The sequence below is a fragment of the Cucurbita pepo genome, chromosome LG01 (genome assembly GCF_002806865.2).
Source record: "Cucurbita pepo subsp. pepo cultivar mu-cu-16 chromosome LG01, ASM280686v2, whole genome shotgun sequence".
Lineage (NCBI taxonomy): Eukaryota > Viridiplantae > Streptophyta > Magnoliopsida > Cucurbitales > Cucurbitaceae > Cucurbita > Cucurbita pepo.
In genome coordinates, this window is record NC_036638.1 from 9903905 (window position 1) to 9922472 (window position 18568).

Below are 18568 nucleotides of genomic sequence, written 5' to 3' on the forward strand. Positions count from 1 at the left end.
CTTGTCTCTTATGTGTACCCTTCTTTTTCTTCCAATTTGAACGTTTGGTGCAAATTTCAAATCCATTGAATTTCATGGATTTTATTGACACAAATATCTACCATTATTTTGCTTTTGCTTTATTCTACAGTTAGTTGTATGGTCATTTATGGGCCTTTAACTTTCTATTGCCTTCAAGAGAATGTTCATGAACTCTTTTTCCCAGAGAATTCAATTCTGATTCATGTGGGGTTTTTTAAAAGCTGTTGAAGTTTCCCCTAATTTGAATTAATTATAATTAGGAGATTAGGCTTGAAATGTCATCATTATCTCAAAGATCCTCCCGCTAATCAAAGCAAAATCATAATTATGGCAGACAAAAACACTAATTGTGTTCTTAAAAGAAACGTAGCGACCCGAAAATGGGAATTTAACTAAACAATATCATCTGTGTGGGAGCGACAGGATGAAAAGGAGAACACAGAAAGAGGAAAAAAGAAACAAAAAGTCAATTAAAAGTGATTGAAACCTTTTACTTTTTCCTTCGTCCGAAAACACAGCCGAAGAAGACGGCCGAATTGTTCGTGAGCAGTGTATTCGCCCGCTGAGATCCGACTCCGGCGGGTTTTATTGAGAAAATATTCCCTACAACTCATTTACCGCCGGTCAGTAGACCGATAACTATCTGTAGACAAAAAAAAAAAAAAAAAAAATTCAGAANCTCCGGCGAATAAACCCTCTTGATCTAACAAAATCGATCGGAAATGCGGTCGGCGCTGCTCATGTTAGCGGCCGGAGGAATCTTAAAGTGCCATAACCTTCCGACTCCATTGACGTAATACTTGTTCTTGCACAAAAACTCCTGCGCGAAAGTTCTTTCCACTTTCCGGTCAACATCGTGCAGAAACACGTCGGTGACGCCGGATCCTTTCCGATTTCTAGCCATTACAGCGGCGGAAAATATAGCAGCCATCCGGCCAGGAGCCTCAGCAAAATAGCCCCTCGGCGCATCAATCATTATCAGGTCCCATTCCTTCTCATAAATCTCTTCTGGAAGGTTGTGAAGCGCTAACTTACACTTTTCATTGCCCTTAAGAAACGCCTTCGAAGGCGAACAGTACGGCTCCGATTTATACGTGGAGAGCAGGCGATCCGCTTCTTGAAGCTGCGTCCGGTACTGGACGTGATAGGCTCGAAGCATCGGAGCGTCCTTGAGAACCGTCTGAACCCATTTCGGATCCTCCTCGAGAAAAATTGTGGTTCCGAGAGGGTTGAGCGACGCCCACATCAACGAATCGTGGCCCAGCCCGAACACCAGAAAATTGCAGGGACATCGAGCCTTCAATACGTCGAATGAGATACTGATCTCGTCAAACGATTGCTGCGGAACAATCTTCGACGTCGCGTAGTGGATTATCGACTGAAGCTGGATTTCCGCCGCTGAATATCCGGTTATTGTCGGTGCTCTGATGCCGGAGATGGAACAGAATAAGTTACTGTCCACAAATCCTATGTATCCAGAAATCATCAGTGAACCGGCGATTAAGCCGGAGATGGCTAATCCGAGAATCCATGGCGTCGCAGATAATCGATTCTTCATTATCAGTTGATAAAAATTCTATCAACTCTTCGAAATGAAGAAATCGAAGAATTCTTCTGTCGTCGTTAACGCCTCTCTTGAGGGCGATCGGTTCGTTTAAAGGGATAGGGAAATGGGTTGCGAGAGAACGGTGCTGGAAATGACATCAATGCCCTCCTCGTGAGGACCGTCTTTCCCTTCAGCAAACGATCGTTGACCGGTTCTTTGGTAAAATTGGCTCTCGATTCAACGTTTTGCTGACTCACGTGATGATTGGATGCTCTTTGCCATTGTGGGGTCCATTCAAAATTCTTTATCCACTTAGCGGTCACCACGTGTACGCATTTGGTCCTTGTTTATACCAAAGCCATCCACATGTCTAATTTTACATTTACTAAATTAATCTCAATTAATACCAACTAATCGCTGTGTTTTTCCTTTTTAATACATCCAATTTATTCTTATTCCAAAATAATTTGGAATATGATATTCATTAAAGAAACTACCGCCATGGAAAAAAAAAAATATTAATTAATTAACTTCTTATAAAATACATTCATTATAATAAATTAATAATTTTCAATGGTAAATACTAAAGTAAAAAATTTCACGTGAATTTATTTTTATCTAAATTTATTCATAAGAAAATTATTATTAATTAAAAGTTGTTAATATTGATGTCTCAACTTTATATGAAATATTGATAATAAATATATTTATGGAAAGATTATAAATATAAAAAAATTAATATAAATACCTAAATTAATGGACAAATATTTCACCATTTTTTTTTTATTTCTTCCTATTTTTTTTTTTTTTTTTTTTTTTTTTTTTTTTTTTTTTTTTTTTTTTTTTTTTTTTTTTTTTTTTTTTTNTTTTTTTTTTTTTTTGGATATATATGTTATATTGTTTATTTATTAAACAATGAAACGAACAACACTAAAACATCCATATCTTTTAAGTGCATAAACTAATAGATATTTTAATATTTAAATAAAAACTTTGAATTTGTGTGCATTATAATGTATAATTAAAAATTTGATAATCTTAATTGCGTTGATAATGTCGGATCGTGGAGCCACGTGGGCGCCCGCACCACTCTGCAATATTGGGCCAACTGGGCCACCAGTTTGGGTTCAGGCCCGTTTCTATATATATATATATATTTAAACTTTTTTGAAATACAATTTAAACTTTTTAATATATATTTTAGTCCTAAAATTTTAAAGTTTATTGTATTTTAAAAATATTTATTTTTTTAAATGATTGAGTTATTACCATCAATGTATAAGGGATTTATCACAAAAACACTTAATTTGACCTAATAAAGTAATTTCAGAGTCTTATTCCAAAGATATTCCCTTATTTTATTATTTAATTTAATTATAAATAATATTAAAATCATTAAATTGTAAGCACAAAGAAAGGGATTTTGAACGTGGCCGTTGGCCCGCCAACCATTCCCATTACTTGAAACCTCCAGCTGCCGGCCGCCACAGCCCGACTGGGCAATAATAAAAAAGAATAATAATAATAATAATAAGGCTGGAGAGGATCTGAGCCGTTGATATATAACGGTCCCACACCTGTAAAGTCTCTCGCATGCAAAAGGAGAGGGACACGTGTACGAAGGACAGACACGCGGTTAGGTCCCAGTAGAGGCGCAATAACTTCCCTCACTCTTGAGCAGAAAGCTACCGGAACGGGCAATTTAAGTCGAGGCCAACTACTCCATAAATGAGCCCGAATTTTCAACCCCCAGCATCTCAACCGTCGGATCAAATACAGAGGCGCTGACGTGGCATGAATTGGAGGATGATCTTCCCTCCCTCTTCTTTCTTTATAATAATAATAATAATAATAATCATAGTAACAACCCAAGAGAAAGAGGTAAAAGGGGAGAAAGAAGAAGAAGAAGAAGAAGAAGATGAAAGGTGGAAACGGCGTCGTTGTGGTGGTGGTTTTGGTGGGGCTGTTGTGTTTGGCTGGGGCAGAAGAAGAGAACCTGAAGGAGGAGTGCAGCAATGACTTCCAGCAGGTGGTGAGCTGCTTCGAATTCGCGACGGGGAAGGCGGCGGCGCCGAGCAAGGAATGCTGTGACTCGATAGAGGGCATAAAAGAGAGGAAGCCGAAGTGCCTGTGTTTCTTCATACAGCAGACGCATAACGGGAACCAGCAGATAAAGAGTATGGGCATTCTAGAGACCAAGCTTCTTCAGCTCCCTTCTGTCTGTCAGTTGAAGAACTCCAGCGTCAGCTATTGCCCTAGTAACACTTCTCCTCCCTAATCATTTAATTTTTTTTTAAAAAAATTTAAAATTATTTCCACGTTTTGTTGGAGTATATTAAAGAGCATAACAAACAGAAACAAAAATGTTATAAAAGGCATTTTCATGAATAAAAAATTATTTTCAGTTTATTTATTACGATCCAACCTAACGAACTCCTTAGTCATAATTTTGGAATGAGTACGAACTTTTTTTTTTTTTTTTTTTTTTTTTTTTTTTTTTTTTTTTTTTTTTTTTTTTTTTTNAAAAATGTCAGGTGAAATTAGGAATAATCGACCATTTTTTTTAAAGATAGTTCATAAAATAGTTTAATAAATATTAAAAGTTATTTATTTGTTTATTTATTTTATTTTTCAGAGCTTCTGGGTTTGCCAGCAAATTCGCCCGACGCTGCTATTTTTAGCAATATTACGACACCAGCAACACCGGCGGCGACGACGACGAGGACGAGTCCCGGCGGAAGTTCCGGAACTAGGATGGTAGCCAATTCTCCCGCCGGTCTACTAGCGGTGGCCGTGGCGGTCATTTTTTTCACAGCATTCCTTCCGCCGATCACCACGTATGAAGGATAAAACTATATTGTTACGGTGGCGGTTGTGATGGGATAAAGTGGAGTGTTTGAGTGTTGTTTTTATTTGGTTTTTGGTTTTGTTTTGTTGATATTTGAGGACAAAATGTTTAGATTTTAAGTCTGTTTCGTTTTGTTTCATTTATTTTCTGAAGAATTAAGATGAGAAACTCTTACAGGAAATCCATCTCTTCTCACCACCGACCAAGTTGGGTTTGACCTTTTGACTTTATTTTTTAATTTAATTTACATTTTTTTTGTTAGGTCAACCTTAGTCCAAGATAAGACGCAATGGTATTATTCTTAAAAGTGGTAAGAATGTTTTTTTGTTTGTAAATTGACATGTAACGACATGGTAATTTTTAAAAATATTAAGAATTTGAATATTTATAAAATACTATATAATTACGGATAAAGGTTTGAAATTTCAAATTTTATAGATTCAAAAATCATCTAAAAAATATTTTAATTTGACTAAAAAATATTCAAAATATTTTAATTTTACTAAAAAATTAATGAGTATTTCAAAAAGAAATACTAATAAATGTATATTTTATTTATTTAAAGAAGGTTTAATGGTGACTTTCGAGTTCTGACAAAAAAAAGTTTTTAGGTAATAATTAAACATTTTGAAAAAGTATTGAAGGTGGTAAAGTATTATTGTTTTTTTTTTTTTAATTTAAAGGTATTTTTTAAGACTTTTTAAAAAAATTAAAATATATTTTTAATTAATTTAGGAAGATATATGCATGCGTTTAATATTTACAAATTGAAATATTGATATATTTTTAATAGTTTACATCTTAAACGAAAGAACAATTAAATCATAATCGGTTAAAATAAATGGAAAATTTATTATTAAAAAAAAAAAAAGAAGTAAAAATAGATAAATAAATGAAAAGATAAAAGACCAAAAAAACTGAAAAAAAAAAAGAAAAAGAAAAAGAAAAAACCATAAAAACGTTAACAGCTAAATTCTCTTGGGGTAACGAAATTTCCAAAAAAGTAAAAACAGAGAGAGGAGTTACGAATTGGGCCGGAAGAAGGCCCACTTATCCTTTCTATATAAAGGGCTAACGAAACGTGTGTCCATTTTAGCTACACACGGTGTTCGTATTCCTTCCCACCCGACGAACATCTTCCTTCCCGACTGAAAAAAAAAAAAAAAAATTCACGCAGCTATTCCGAGTCCAAGAACAAGATCTCCCTGTCCTCGCCTTTCTGATAGGTCGCAATATGTCGCAGGTCCGTTCACTCACTTCTTTGTCTCGTTAATTGTTTGTTGCTTTATTTTCTGTAAGATCTTGAGGCATTGCTTCCTTAAGCCCTAGTAAATCTTTGTTAATTATTTGATGTCGATGATTGGAAGCTTAATTGCACTGCGTTAGTCCTTAATATATGGAGTTAGAATGAAATTGGCCAATTTTCTACAGTCTGGATGATACTTAGTTTCTGTTTGATCTATTTGTGCATCTTTTTTTGTTATTCCGTACGAGTGCTATGTTTCGAATTGGAGCAGAAATTTCGAGATACTTCTGGAGAATTTGAGTTTGAGATGCTCACACTAGTTCTCCTTGTTTTGAACAGATGCATCCATTAGTTGTGAAATGATTTATTTATTCTTCTATCTCTTTGTTTCCTCTGTCTTATACAGGTTGATAGCAGGAATTCATCTGCAGCCAAACGTGCTAGAACTGATGGTATGTATTGGCGCCACTGTTTCCTTTGTAATTTAGTTATGGCTTCATATTTAATCATGCACGCTTTCACAACTACGTTGCCTTTGTAAATTTAATTATTATAAGATCTTTTGAGTGAATGCATGAGGCCTACCAGTAATCGAAGTTAACTTTATTGATATCCGAGTCTTGAGAGATTTCCAGTATTCGGCATTGTTTCCGTTGATTAGGCGCTTCTTTTTCTCCTCTCTCGCTGTCTCTGTCTGTCTCATTATTATTATTTTAAATTTTTACTGTCCTAGTCCACAGAATGTCAAAAAAAAAATCGGCTCCTCTTTTGATCTGTTTATTTGTTTATTTGTTTGTAGGTAGCCGAAGGGAAGATGATTGGACTTGCCCTAGTTGTGGAAATGTCAATTTTTCGTTTAGAACAACTTGCAATATGCGCAATTGCACTCAGCCACGTCCTGCTGATCATAACTCTGTAAGACATGAATGAGCCCCTAAGGAAACTTGAATTGTCGTGTTTTTGATTTGCAAAACCTATTTTTGTCTACTCTTGGAGTTAATAATCGAGATGAAACTTTATTATGCGTCCTCTCTTTGTTCATCTTAGCGCTGTGTTTTATATGCACTCAGTCATGTACTGCATACATGGCAGAGGATGCGTTCATCAATTTTTTTTATGCACAATCTGTAACTAAAATGTGCACACATTTTATTCCTTTTAGTTGTCTTTTGTGAAGGAACATTTTATTTCAAGTGTTCTTGTCATCTTTCATTTACTTTTTATTTTTGGCAGCTTATTGGGAGTTCTATTGTTTCTGTTTTGCATTTTTAGGTTGTAATTATGTATTGCATTCAAGAAATTTTTGTAATTATGGTTTAGGATGTGCATTTTCTCTCGCATCACAACTGATTATTAACTACTTTAGCTTCATGAAGTTGGACTTTATTCAATTTTTTAGGTTTAGGTTCTTCTTGGGTATACTCTCTCCAAGAGCACTTGTAATTGTGATTTTGGGTTCATTTTTTCCAGTTACATGTAACATCACTTGGCCAGTCTCTACACCTCTTATACGTTTCTTTCATTAAGAAAAGTTTGTCTATTAACCCTCCACATTACCACCAATCACACAAAGTTGAACTCTGCTGCCAAGTTTATTCAAGTTGGACTTTATTCAAGTTTTCTTGATGAACAAACAGCCTGACTTGAGCTTTCTGTCTCTCCAGAAATCTGCTGCCAAGCCCGTTCAAGCACTTCAGGGTTACTCTTATTCTGCCCCTTACATGGGTTCAGGTGTACCCTCTTCAATGTATCCTGGTGTACCACCATATGGTTCTTCCATATTCAACGGTTCATCTATACCTCCCTATGATGTGCCATTTTCTGGGGGATCAGCATATCATTACAACTACGGCAGCCGGTTTTCTGCAGGCAGTCCCTATAGACCCTTGCACCTATCTGGGCCTCCACCTTATTCAAGTGGATCTATGATGGGAAATAGTATGTTCCATTTCTTCTTTGCTCACATTTGTTTGTGATTTTTTTAATAAGGAACCGAACTTTCATTGAGAAGGGCATAGAAAAAGACATCCCACACAAGAGGTACACAAACCTACAAAAATGGTCTCCATTCCAAAAGAACAACTATTAGACATTATATGCTCACATTTGTTCGTGGTTCTTATTTATTACATCATATTGTTCAGTCTATGTTGAACTTCATTTTTCATGTCTTCCACAAGTACTCTATGAGAAGTCCATGCTGTGGTGATCGATCTATTATTTATCTATTTATTTTGTTTCCTTGTTTTCATAGGTGCAGTGTATGGTATGCCACCCATAATGGATCGCTATGGCATGGCTTTGCCAATGGGCCCTGGCACCATGGTAGGTCATTTGATAGTCAACTATCTCCCCTCAAACAACAATATTCAACATCCATAGAGATATTAACGATGATAAGTTTCCATGGAAATATTGAGAAAGGGAATCGTTAAATCTTTTTGGTTTACTGAAGATAAGAAATTAAATAAAGGATTTCATCATATCACATTGCCATATTCACCTTGATTTTCAAAATCTTTTATAATAATACACTAACAAAGGTATTACAAAGATAGTTATGATTGAATATTCTAGAGAAATATTTGCCCATCGGAATGGATATTAAAGCAGGATAGCAACAAAACGTTTTTGTGGACAAAGAATAAAAGCTTACTCCCACAGAATTTCAACTATGTAGGTTTTCGATGAATCTATCTTAAGGTAGTTTCTATTCTTTTTTTATGTCGTGGTGTTCTTGATTGATTGAGTTTTCACATTTCTGTTCTGTCCATTTCACCATTTATATAAAATTTATGAGCTAGTATATTTTACAGGGTCCAAGGCCAGGTTTTTTTCCAGATGATATGTCTCAGAAGAAGGGTGCAGGTTGCCATTCTTTACTTGCTTGTATCTGCTGCCTTTGATGTACTTGCTTGTTATCTGCTGCCTATGACCAATGATGATGGAAAATTTTTATCATCTAACTTCTTACTTATGCTTACCTATAGATGCTACTCGCGACAATGATTGGGCATGCCCGAAATGTGGAAATATCAACTTCTCATTCAGAACTGTCTGTAACATGAGAAAGTGCAATACTCCAAAGCCCGGGTCACAGGTCTGTTAAGCTATTTTCTCATGAATGTATGATTTTCCTGTATGCTTTTATGATGCCACTAGTTACTAAAATATTACTGGCAAACCTTTTGTTTTCAAAGGCTTGTGAACGTTGAGTATCCCATCACATATTTCTGGTCTAACCTTTTCATTTTATTTTGTTCATATATTTTTTAAATGCAGGGTTCCAAAAATGACAAAACTACTAGTAAGTTGAATACATGGACCTGTTCCTCTAGAAGCCGTTTCCTTTTTGAATTTCTTAAGACTAAATGATTTCTAATGTACATGTCTATGATGCCTTCCAGAGCAAAAGACGCCAGAGGGTAGCTGGAAGTGCGAGAAATGTAACAACATAAATTATCCATTCCGAAACAAGTGCAATAGACAAAATTGCGGAGCAGACAAGCCAGCGGGTTCAGAGAAATCTTCATCACCTGCACAGGAAGAAAATGATCAGGTCTGTTGTGTGAGTTTCTGTATCTCTGTGTGTTGTTTGCAATTGATTGTGCTTTTTTTCAGATATGTATGCATTATGAAGTGGATTCCACACAATTTAATTAACAAGATAATTTATGAACCACTTGAAAAGGGATACCCTTTTGGTAAATTCTCGGTGGCAGGGGTACTTTCGCTGTGTATACCTTTTTCTTTATTTAAAATTTGTTTTCCCATTCATGCATTAATTTGTCATTGTGTAATGTTCCAGTGAGTTCTAGAACATGTTTGAGGGTTGAGAAGGTCCAGAGTTATCTTCCAGCGTTGCTCAATATGGGTGTCTGAAAGTCAGTCTTGTCGTCCTCATGTTGCAGCAGTTGTCAAGTCAGTCTACCTCTCTTGATCCGTGTCAAGTTGTATTAACTCAATTTTAGTGCTGGTCGTTTCACTCATTTAATGCACCATATCATGATCTGGCAAAAGATTTAATGGTTGGTTTCGACATTTAACTTTGGTATTCACTTATTCAGTCTAGGCGGCCTGTGAATTTGTGCACTTAAAATATGTTGCGAGTAGACTAAACTGCTCCCTTTTGGGTTGCGGTTTGATCTCTTAATTATTTTTGTGCTGTTGGGTGTGCCAAACTGATCCTTCCTTTCTTAGGATGGTCCCAAAGTTCACAGTATGCATTGGATTAGATAGCTTTTACTTCTGGGTTAGCGATGGCCTATTAACTTATGACCCTTTTTCGTGGCGTCACGTCATTAATATGGTCTATAAATTTTGTTAGCATGGTTGCTGTGCATGCATGTTCGTTGACTGTCAAATGTAAGTTAGGTTGCCAAGGCCCAAGGGCAGGTTTCGTCGTCATTGTTCATGGTTTATTTCTCATTTATTATTTGTCCTTGCATGTTCATTGACTGTCTTGAGATGTTCGTGTAGTCATGACACTGGATTATTTCGTTGCCCAACTATTTGAAGTGGGTTTTTACCTTATCACTAGGTAATTTCACTTCTCTTTTTCTTTGGGGTTTGAAGGTTGGGGAAAGTGATTTCCTGTGAATTTGATCATGTATTTAAATCAACGTTAAAAATGGCAGATTTTAAAAGCAAGGTGAGCTTTACCCCATCATTTTTCTTGTCATTTGACTAAAATTGCCCCTTGTTTGGAAATTATTCTTTTAGATTTATTATTTTAGACAGTTATTTTTTACAAATTGGTAAATTCCTAAAAGTTAAACGGGTGAGGATGGAGCCCTACATGAATGAATCTTTTATTTTTATTTTTATTATTTGTTTTTTAGTTTCTATAAATGCTGGCTGTCTGTGGTGTAGCTTTAGTTTTCTTCTTTAAAGTACTTCATATTCATTTCATCAACTTTTTTTTTTCAAGGTATAAAGTAGTTTGCTTTTGGGTTTAAAAAAATGTACAAGGATTTTTTCTAAGGTGTTTATCCTTTTGTTGGTAACTTTAAAAACGTTACATCATTAAAGTTATTCGGACATTCAATAAGTTTCCCTTGTGCTTTCTAGGTTATTCCAAAGGCATGTTTTAGAACTTTATGTTATTTTAAATGTTTTTGAAATGAAATTTATAACTAGTCTATTTTTGAAATGAAATTCTCTCTATTAGAAAATGATGTTTTAAAAGGTAATTTTCAGAACAAGTTCTTTTAATAGTCAAGTGACTATGTTCTCTGTTAGTAGCTAAAATTTTAAATAAGTTGTTCCATTCTCTCCACTCTTTCTATTCAAAGAACGAAGTATAATTGTTGTATGAGACTCAATTGGCGTAAAGCAGCATGTGCCTTTAACAAATTATCAAAAGGCCTCCCTTGCGGGATTGGAATATATTTTTTTGGTTAAAAAAGCTTATGGTCAGAGGTTAGAATATGTTTTTTTTTAGAATCCATATAGTCTGTCGTTTTTTAGGTTCCTCCGTAGCTTCTCCATCCACGACTTAACCATCTCCCTAGATTTAATTAAAATCACTTTAGCTCTTTTCATTTTAGAAAAAACTAGAAAACATTACTTTATATGCTTAGCATTTCTAATCAAAACACAGAAAACTGAATAGTTATGAGATATATAACTACTAAGCTTCTGAAATTATTTGAAGTAGAGTTTTTAGCCAAATTTTGAAATTGAAAACAATTTCTTAGAACTACCCATGACAGATTTTGAAAACATAATTAGATGTAAATAACACAAAAGAGCTTAGTTTTCAGTACTAAAAAATAATATAGCAACGAATGTTAGTTTAGTTTTTTTCAGAGAAAATCAAACCAAAAAACAAGGTGCACTAAAGTTTGGGTAGTTGCTTCTTACGGATCTCTATATTAAACAAATCAAAATACTACACCTTATGGTCTAATGGTTTATTACAGTTTAGTAATTGATATCACATAATCTGGATATATACATCTAAACTTAGAGGTTTATGTGAAACTGCAATGTATGTTCTTGTGGGTGAATTGAGTTATCAGACGGTGAATTGGTACAGGATACGTTTTTAGAGGAAACAGAAAATATGACGGTCAGAACAGACGAAAATCAGTGAAAAAGGAGCCGTTTAAGGTACTGCGGTAATATGCAAATCATGTCATGCATCTTCCACACGCATAAAGTTTTGGTATTGGAAGCACAGCACAGTCCGAAAAAAAAAACAATTCATTTAAGCAGAAATCATGAAAAAGACGTAGGGATAGCGTGGACTGACCTTAACTTGAGATCGCAGCAGACCTCGCTACGACCCAGAAGATCATCATCAACTTATTTGGTTGGAGAACATCCCAATCTCGCATGGTGTTTTGAAGAGCTGAAAGTCCTGAAAGAGATTGTTTCCTCCTTCGATGTTTGGATGGTGGATTTGCATCTGCAATTCGATAGGATGATGATGTCCATTGCCCCAGGATTGTGAATCCACTGAAGCAAAGGGCAAAGTTTGAATGCCTAGATTCATTGGCGACTGTGATATGGAGGGCTGGTTTGCATAGTTAGGGTTAACAAGACGATTAGGGTTGTCAGGAGCAAAAAGCCTTGCCTCGTAAGGACCCTTTGTATCAGTTGACAGAAGAGAGAGAGCACGTTGAAGATCCTGTGCTGAATTCAGATTGGAAGGAATCACATATCCTTCTAAAACCAATAAACCATTCCAAAAATAAATATAATGGTATATGAAGGACTGATAGAGATTTTCTATTTCATGCAAGCAATCACAATAATATTGAAGAAGATTTTCAAAATGAGCCTTCATTTAAGATGAGGTTTACGTATGGACTAAAAATATGTTTTTCACACTCGCATATCACGTCTATGCATGATATAGCATCATGCATAGACTAAAAATATGTTCGACTAAAAATATGTTTTTCACTCTCACGTTATTACTTACTGCATGTATTTTCAAAATTAGTCTCTATTTAAGATCACGTCTATGCATGAAATACCATGGACTAAAAGTATGTTTTTCACTTGCACATTATTACTTATTACTTACAGCATGATATTTAGATTAAACAAAACTGGCCCCCACTAGGCAACAAGTCATCATTGAAGGAATGGATGAAAATCGAATAGTATAAAAGGCATGGGAACGAACCTGGATCAAGAATCTTGGTTGCAGCTCCTTTGAAGGGGACGGCCTTACTGGTATTATCGTGATAAGGCATAGCATGCACATAACACATTTCATCCCCAGACACGTTTAGCTGCCCAATCGAACCATATGTCGGTTCAGGCTTTGATACATACTTGCCACATTGTGGGTGTCTGGAGCTGAATGCAGACTCCCATGCTGACTTTTCATTAGGTGTAGGATAGATGAGTGATAATTTATCAGAGAAAATGTCAATCTGCCGGTTCTCTGCGAAGGTCACAATATAAACGCTGATCAATATGCTGATGAGTAATGAGTTACAGAAATAGTGCTTGAATTTTAAAGATATCTGGCTGCCAACTATCAGCTTAGTTAAATGGAGGCTGTTCGCTTGGCATGTTAAGTGGACGGACCATGAGCAATAAAAAGTTTACAGCCATCATTCTGTTGCAGACTTGAACTAAGAAAAGATTGTTCGTGAAAATGTCATACCAAAATCCCAAGAAGACAGCCTTGCGGGATTCAAACTGACAACCTTTGATTGTGGCTTACGTCGTCGAGCATTATGATTGGAGAGACGCCTACGGCAGCTTCGTTTCTTCCCATCAAACTCAGATATGCTGTGAAACCTTCGACAATGCAAATGTAATTATTATTATTCACGATGAATTTAAATCATGCCTAATTTTGGAGACATATAATAGCCACAAATATCCAATATACACAACAGATTAGAGTGCTAAGAGAAAAACGAAATTATGTAAATTTTAATGTCAAGGAGTTTACCTACTACATTGTTGACAAAACCGACGCTCAAAGCCTCCAATGATGACCTTAGGAGATTTGGAGTGACTTTCACAAACTCTATGTTTGCGATAATAATCCTTAATATTTGAAATATCTATGTTACAACCTTCAACTTGGCAGTGAGCGGATGGTGTATTCTGGCACCTTTTTCGAGTAGCACGGGATTCCACCATCAAAGCAGATGGCTTTGTAAGATTTACAGCACTAGCATTTTCAAAGTATGCCTGCTTACCAAGCTTCAGACTAAGCATTGGCTCGCAGGAGCAGGTTGAAGTCTCCGGTGTTCCATAGGTGCTGACCACTTCAGCCTCAACAAATTCTTTTTTATTGCAAGAATCTTCTAAAGTTGGCTCAAATCCCTCAAGCGTGAATTTGGTAGTTCTACTTTTCTCAAAAGACGAGGAATTTGTGGAAACTGATTTTGAGATTTTCGGAGAAGTTTGCCCCAACTTGAAAAAAGGACCACCAGTGGTTCTGTCATCTCCAGCTGAATTGGAAGGTCCAAAGTTAATTCCATGTTTAGTTTGAAAGATAGTTGGATGTAATACATCACCATGTTCAGAATATCTGGGATTAAGTACAGTTAAGTTGTCCCAGTCCCATTGTAAAGGGGGTCTTGCATTCCACTCCATCAATTACAAATGGCTGGGGGAAACGTCTCATGCATGCACCTTTTTCCTATCAGGCAAACGTAAACTCAGCATTGACTGAAAAATCCAATTGCATCACAAGAAATAGTGGAGGACGTAGTACTAAACTTACTGACAGAACATAAATACTAATACTGAGCCAGAAGGCTTAGAAAGAGCATGAGTAAAAATCAGTCAATCAAGAGGAAGCAGAACGTTGAAATAAATGACAAAGAAAAAGTTGAATTTAGATTATTTATTGATGTGCGTGTACTAAATATTCTTTCTTAAAATCAATGTGCGTGAGGAACTTCTCTCAAACGTGCAGGGATCAATACAGTTGTCGGCCACATCGAAGGAGACCACAGAAGACAGGCACAAAAGCAAAAAGATGGGTCAGAAATGGGGAATGCTTACCTCGAATATATTTCTTTTAATGTATATTTAATTTCACTATAAAAATAACACCTGGTGCGATTATATGCTACCACAGTAGTTGACAGTACTTTCTAATCTTTCTCTAAGAAGGGCCACATAAGCATACAGAAGTACGATTATCGTGTTCAAAATTTTAAATTAAAAAGCACTGGGAACTTCCCTTTAAGGCTTGTTATAATTCTTCAGATACTTACTTTTCACTGTTAATTGCTTTAAAACGTCTTACAATTACCTGAATATCTGTGGTACTGCTTTTCTTAAACTCTACACTTATTCCTTGCATTCATGGATACTTCCTTGTTCTGAGGCTCAGAACTACCTAAGGACAGCATGGATTATGATGGGGATCACTTTCATGAGACTTACCTAATTCAGTTGTAGCAAAGGCCGACTGACCTTGTACAATGGAAACATGAGAAGAACTGAGTTTGTGTTACAAACAGATTCGCGAAAATTCTGGACCAGAAAAATCTTGTAATAAAAACGGAACTACTGATACGTAATAGTGTTATAGTTCAGCCTAGCAATGGAAGGTAAGTTAGAATATTAGCACCTCAGGTTATTAAGAAAGCCAAGTTTCAATCCGAACCGACCACGCCCCTTTGGTATTTCTCAGTGCGAATAAATGCAACTGAGCAAAATTTTCAGAAACCGGACGATTTAGATAGATGCGATCTCCTTCCCAGGCTCTGGTTTCTTAATCCATAACTTTTAATCCTCTCAGAACTGTAGGGAACCATTAACTATGGGAAAACCATCAAGGATCAAGAGGAAGATGCGTCATCTTATGATTTCGGAAGTCATAGTTCTCAAGATAATTGGAGACAAACTAAGTGAAGGATGATGAGGAGAAATACATTGTGCGGTATCCATATTGAATGTTTTCAAGATTTAAGTAAAGACTATCCAAAATTAACCACAAATTCTACAACAACATCCAGCAGCAGCAGATATAATAAATAATCAGCGAAGTAACTTCATCTATAGCACCACAAAAACGAAGAAATCATATAATCATCATTTCCTAAGCCTCCTAATCCCTTCACAGTGTACAAACTATCCATCACAAAAGGAAATCGAGGAAAGAAACGAAGGATTAGATTTACTCAATTTCTATAAAACGAACATCTGAAAACAAACTAGAAATCATACAGAAACCATAGCGGAAGGACTCCAGCGGAAACATCACAACAACAGTAAACTCGATTCAGCTATAACAGAGAAGTGAGATTTGCAGAGATTACCGCGGAAGGAATTCGCAGTTGCGGGGGCTTCAGCTTGGTTTCCGTTATCAAATCATCTCCTTTCCTTCAGTCTTCAGAGGATGTTGTGTTATGGTGGAGAATTGCACGTACAACTCCACTGGCAAAAAGCTCACGCTTATCACACGCTCCGCGGCCTGCCTTTTCTGCGTTTGCTTTTCGGTTTCACCCGCGACTTGATTCCTCACTCCTAATTTATAGTAACGACAAAATGTTTTGGGCCTGACCCGAACCGGCCCATAATTGGTTCAGACAATAACCAAGTCAGACACGTTTCGATATTCTATTACCAAACCAAACTACCCTTAAATGTACAAGCAGCTTAAAAGATATTGGCATTGTTTTTAGGCACAATTTGGAGAGGTTGGCCATTCCGAGTGGGATTGTCTCCTTTTTTTTCTTTATTTTTTTTTTTTACTATGATATTTGAATGTCTATCTANCTTTGTTGTTCGTGGGTAGAAGAGCGTTTTTTTTTTACTTTGTTGTTCGTGGGTGAAAGAGGGTTTTTTTTTTTTTTACTTTGTTGTTCGTGAGTGGAAGAGCGAGCCATCAACATAGTATAGGTTGAGTTGAAACATTTTTTTAGACCCATTCAAAAGAGTGTGACTACGTCATTACCCCAAACAAATGAACAAAAGAATAGAGGTAAACACATGTCGAGCTCGGTTGGAAATTTTTGTGTTGGGTTGGTTAGGTAGGTGAATCCTAACGACAATAGATTTCACAACTCAACCCTCTATTATTTGTTAGTTATTTTTTTAAAAAAATATATTTATCCACTACATTAATAACTAAAACTCAAATATTCTTGATATTTATAATAATTTTAGGAGGATAGAGGAGTTGTAAATCTATTTGAGTTGGTATCATATTATCCTGTCATTTGAACTAATTTTTAATTATTTTTAAAATTTTATCCAGCTGAAAAGAAATCTAACCCAACTCTGAATTGGATACCCTGAGTTGTCATCTGAACACTGAATAGCTAAATTTAGTATAATAGATTAATTTTATATAAAAAAAGAAAATACATTTAACAAAATGGGATTAATTAATCATTTGTCTTTTTTGTAAGGCTAGTCAATTTAGTGTTTATACATTAAACAAGTTTTTCCACTATTTTTTAAAAAGAATAATATAGGTAAAAAAAATTTCTCCGAATAGAACATGCTGAACCAAATCTTTTTCATGTAAAACCTAATTTATTTAAATCGGATAGAACATGCTGAACCAAATCTTTTTCATGTAAAACCTAATTTATTTAAATCGGAAAAATCGTGCGGTTTTATGAAACCGTATACTATGACTTGAATCCGTAGTCAATCCTATTTATGATAAGAATAGTTTACAATTGAATCCAATATTGTCCAATATTGTCCATTAATTTCATTAAAAAAGGAAGGCCAGGCCAAATTCCAAATTGTTCCCTCAAATTGGGTTTCACCCTCAAATTCTCATCGAAGAATCTCTGCCCGTGTACATCCCTATGAGGACCCTTTAACCATACAAATCAAGTTTCTTATCATAACACTGTATATTTCAGCATTACTGTCATGAACTAAAGCTTGCATTCACATCCAATAATGAATTTTCATCATATGGGTTACGAGTTGCATACGTGATATCATCGACTATAGGTTCCATTTAAAACGACCTTCTGTAGGGTGAGTACAGGAAAGATTGTACAGATCGAGCTAGGCTAAATTCCAACCGCAGCATCATTGCTTTTTTTGTTGCAACCTTTAAAAGTTTGCATCATTTCGTCGATCTCTATAGACATTTCTGAAAAAATGAGACCTCGACACTACCGTCACAGACATTTTAAACCTTGGCTAAAGTTTAGAACAATTTTCATATTGTTCTATTCATTGTTGGCTGTATAAGAAAAATTTAACTAAAGTTCATGAAATAAACCAATACATCATTTTATGATTAAATGCTGAATGGGAAGAATATGGAACTACAAAAGCTGAGAGCAAGTGCCTATGATGCATCTAATATCAAGTGTACTATACATAAAACATAAACAAATGGCAGTTTGCTATCCCTGATAACTATTTTAAACCAGTGAATCACTATTCATACCATGTGTTCTGAAGAATTCATTTCTGTTCATGTATTGGAATCACTACAAGCATTTGAATTGTCAAAGCAAATTTTTTAGAACTCCCAAAAATGGAGACCGCAGCTTGAACAACCACAATAACATTTCTACTTGGAGTTCATGGAAAACCTATTATTGTTTACAAAGGCCGAGGAATTCATTATTTTTACAGAGCCACAAGGCGGTATAAAAGTTAAACTCACCAGTTCTTTTCCTCTGACATTGGCGTCTTCATTGTCCTGGTCTCCAGAATGCCAATGCAAACAGGTTTATTGCAAGGCTACACGTTCGAATCCTTGTTGTCTTTCTGCGCTTCAAACTGGTCTATGGCTACTTGCAGTTCATCGGAGCCTCCAACAGCTCTCATTGTGTAGAAATAAACCCCAAACACGAAGGCAGTTAAACCTCCAGCAACAACAATATTCTTTGTCTTGGGTGCAAGGCCCCTCAATCCCAAAAGTCCAGCCATTTAGCAGGCAAAGACACGGATGTTTTGTTATGCTTTTAACGCTGCAAGCATGTCAATATTA

The 18568-nt window shown here is 35.8% G+C and overlaps 5 protein-coding genes across 12 annotated transcripts; 2 read left to right on the forward strand and 3 right to left on the reverse strand.

Moving 5' to 3' along the window:
- Positions 1–317: 317 nt before the first annotated feature.
- On the reverse strand, positions 318–1934 carry LOC111788771 (probable methyltransferase At1g27930). Its single transcript, XM_023669267.1, has one exon. It carries the CDS (start codon positions 1577–1579, stop codon positions 725–727), a length of 855 nt encoding a protein of 284 aa, XP_023525035.1. The 5' UTR covers positions 1580–1934; the 3' UTR covers positions 318–724.
- A 1500-nt stretch (positions 1935–3434) lies between these two features.
- On the forward strand, positions 3435–4621 carry LOC111805634 (non-specific lipid transfer protein GPI-anchored 1-like). Its single transcript, XM_023690780.1, has 2 exons — positions 3435–3825; positions 4203–4621. Exons 1-2 carry the CDS (start codon positions 3486–3488, stop codon positions 4415–4417), a joined length of 555 nt encoding a protein of 184 aa, XP_023546548.1. The 5' UTR covers positions 3435–3485; the 3' UTR covers positions 4418–4621.
- Positions 4622–5521: 900 nt separating this feature from the next.
- LOC111781917 (ranBP2-type zinc finger protein At1g67325) lies at positions 5522–9902 on the forward strand. Of its 4 annotated transcripts, XR_002813042.1 has the most exons (11): positions 5522–5658; positions 6068–6113; positions 6461–6576; positions 7326–7599; positions 7916–7986; positions 8478–8529; positions 8652–8761; positions 8944–8968; positions 9069–9220; positions 9283–9385; positions 9470–9902. XR_002813042.1 is itself a non-coding variant. In XM_023662652.1 (10 exons), the coding sequence occupies exons 1-10, from the start codon at positions 5650–5652 to the stop codon at positions 9470–9472; spliced, it is 1023 nt and encodes a 340-aa protein (XP_023518420.1). In that variant the 5' UTR covers positions 5522–5649; the 3' UTR covers positions 9473–9902. The 4 variants fall into 4 exon arrangements, 3 of the variants coding, with proteins under 3 accessions (XP_023518420.1, XP_023518432.1, XP_023518441.1); XM_023662652.1 differs by having other exon boundaries at positions 9069–9385; XM_023662664.1 differs by lacking the exon at positions 9283–9385 and having other exon boundaries at positions 9069–9229.
- Positions 9903–11727: 1825 nt separating this feature from the next.
- LOC111805676 (squamosa promoter-binding-like protein 12) lies at positions 11728–16088 on the reverse strand. Of its 5 annotated transcripts, XM_023690877.1 has the most exons (6): positions 15915–16088; positions 14157–14281; positions 13583–14090; positions 13289–13425; positions 12800–13063; positions 11728–12333 (listed from the first exon to the last, which is right to left on the reverse strand). In XM_023690877.1, exons 2-6 carry the CDS (start codon positions 14233–14235, stop codon positions 11966–11968), a joined length of 1356 nt encoding a protein of 451 aa, XP_023546645.1. In that variant the 5' UTR covers positions 14236–14281; positions 15915–16088; the 3' UTR covers positions 11728–11965. The 5 variants fall into 5 exon arrangements, with proteins under 5 accessions (XP_023546645.1, XP_023546619.1, XP_023546627.1 ...); XM_023690851.1 differs by having other exon boundaries at positions 13583–14274; XM_023690859.1 differs by having other exon boundaries at positions 11728–12300; positions 13583–14281.
- A 1897-nt stretch (positions 16089–17985) lies between these two features.
- Positions 17986–18548, reverse strand: LOC111785987. Its single transcript, XM_023666370.1, has one exon. The coding sequence runs from the start codon at positions 18505–18507 to the stop codon at positions 18319–18321; it is 189 nt and encodes a 62-aa protein (XP_023522138.1). The 5' UTR covers positions 18508–18548; the 3' UTR covers positions 17986–18318.
- Between the last annotated feature and the right edge of the window lie 20 nt (positions 18549–18568).

Coding starts and splice junctions, on each gene's coding strand:
- LOC111788771 (XM_023669267.1), bottom strand. CDS start 1,579: ATGAAGAATCGATTATCTGCGACGCCATGGATTCTCGGATTAGCCATC.
- LOC111805676 (XM_023690851.1), bottom strand. CDS start 14,235: ATGGAGTGGAATGCAAGACCCCCTTTACAATGGGACTGGGACAACTTA. Junction 13,426..13,582: donor TTTTGTCAACAATGTAGTAG/GTAAACTCCTTG, acceptor GCATTGTCGAAG/GTTTCACAGCATATCTGAGT. Junction 12,334..12,799: donor AACCAAGATTCTTGATCCAG/GTTCGTTCCCAT, acceptor TATTGGTTTTAG/AAGGATATGTGATTCCTTCC.
- LOC111781917 (XM_023662652.1), top strand. Junction 7,600..7,915: donor TGGATCTATGATGGGAAATA/GTATGTTCCATT, acceptor TTGTTTTCATAG/GTGCAGTGTATGGTATGCCA. Junction 8,969..9,068: donor CAAAAATGACAAAACTACTA/GTAAGTTGAATA, acceptor GATGCCTTCCAG/AGCAAAAGACGCCAGAGGGT.
- LOC111785987 (XM_023666370.1), bottom strand. CDS start 18,507: ATGGCTGGACTTTTGGGATTGAGGGGCCTTGCACCCAAGACAAAGAAT.
- LOC111805634 (XM_023690780.1), top strand. CDS start 3,486: ATGAAAGGTGGAAACGGCGTCGTTGTGGTGGTGGTTTTGGTGGGGCTG. Junction 3,826..4,202: donor CAGCGTCAGCTATTGCCCTA/GTAACACTTCTC, acceptor TTTATTTTTCAG/AGCTTCTGGGTTTGCCAGCA.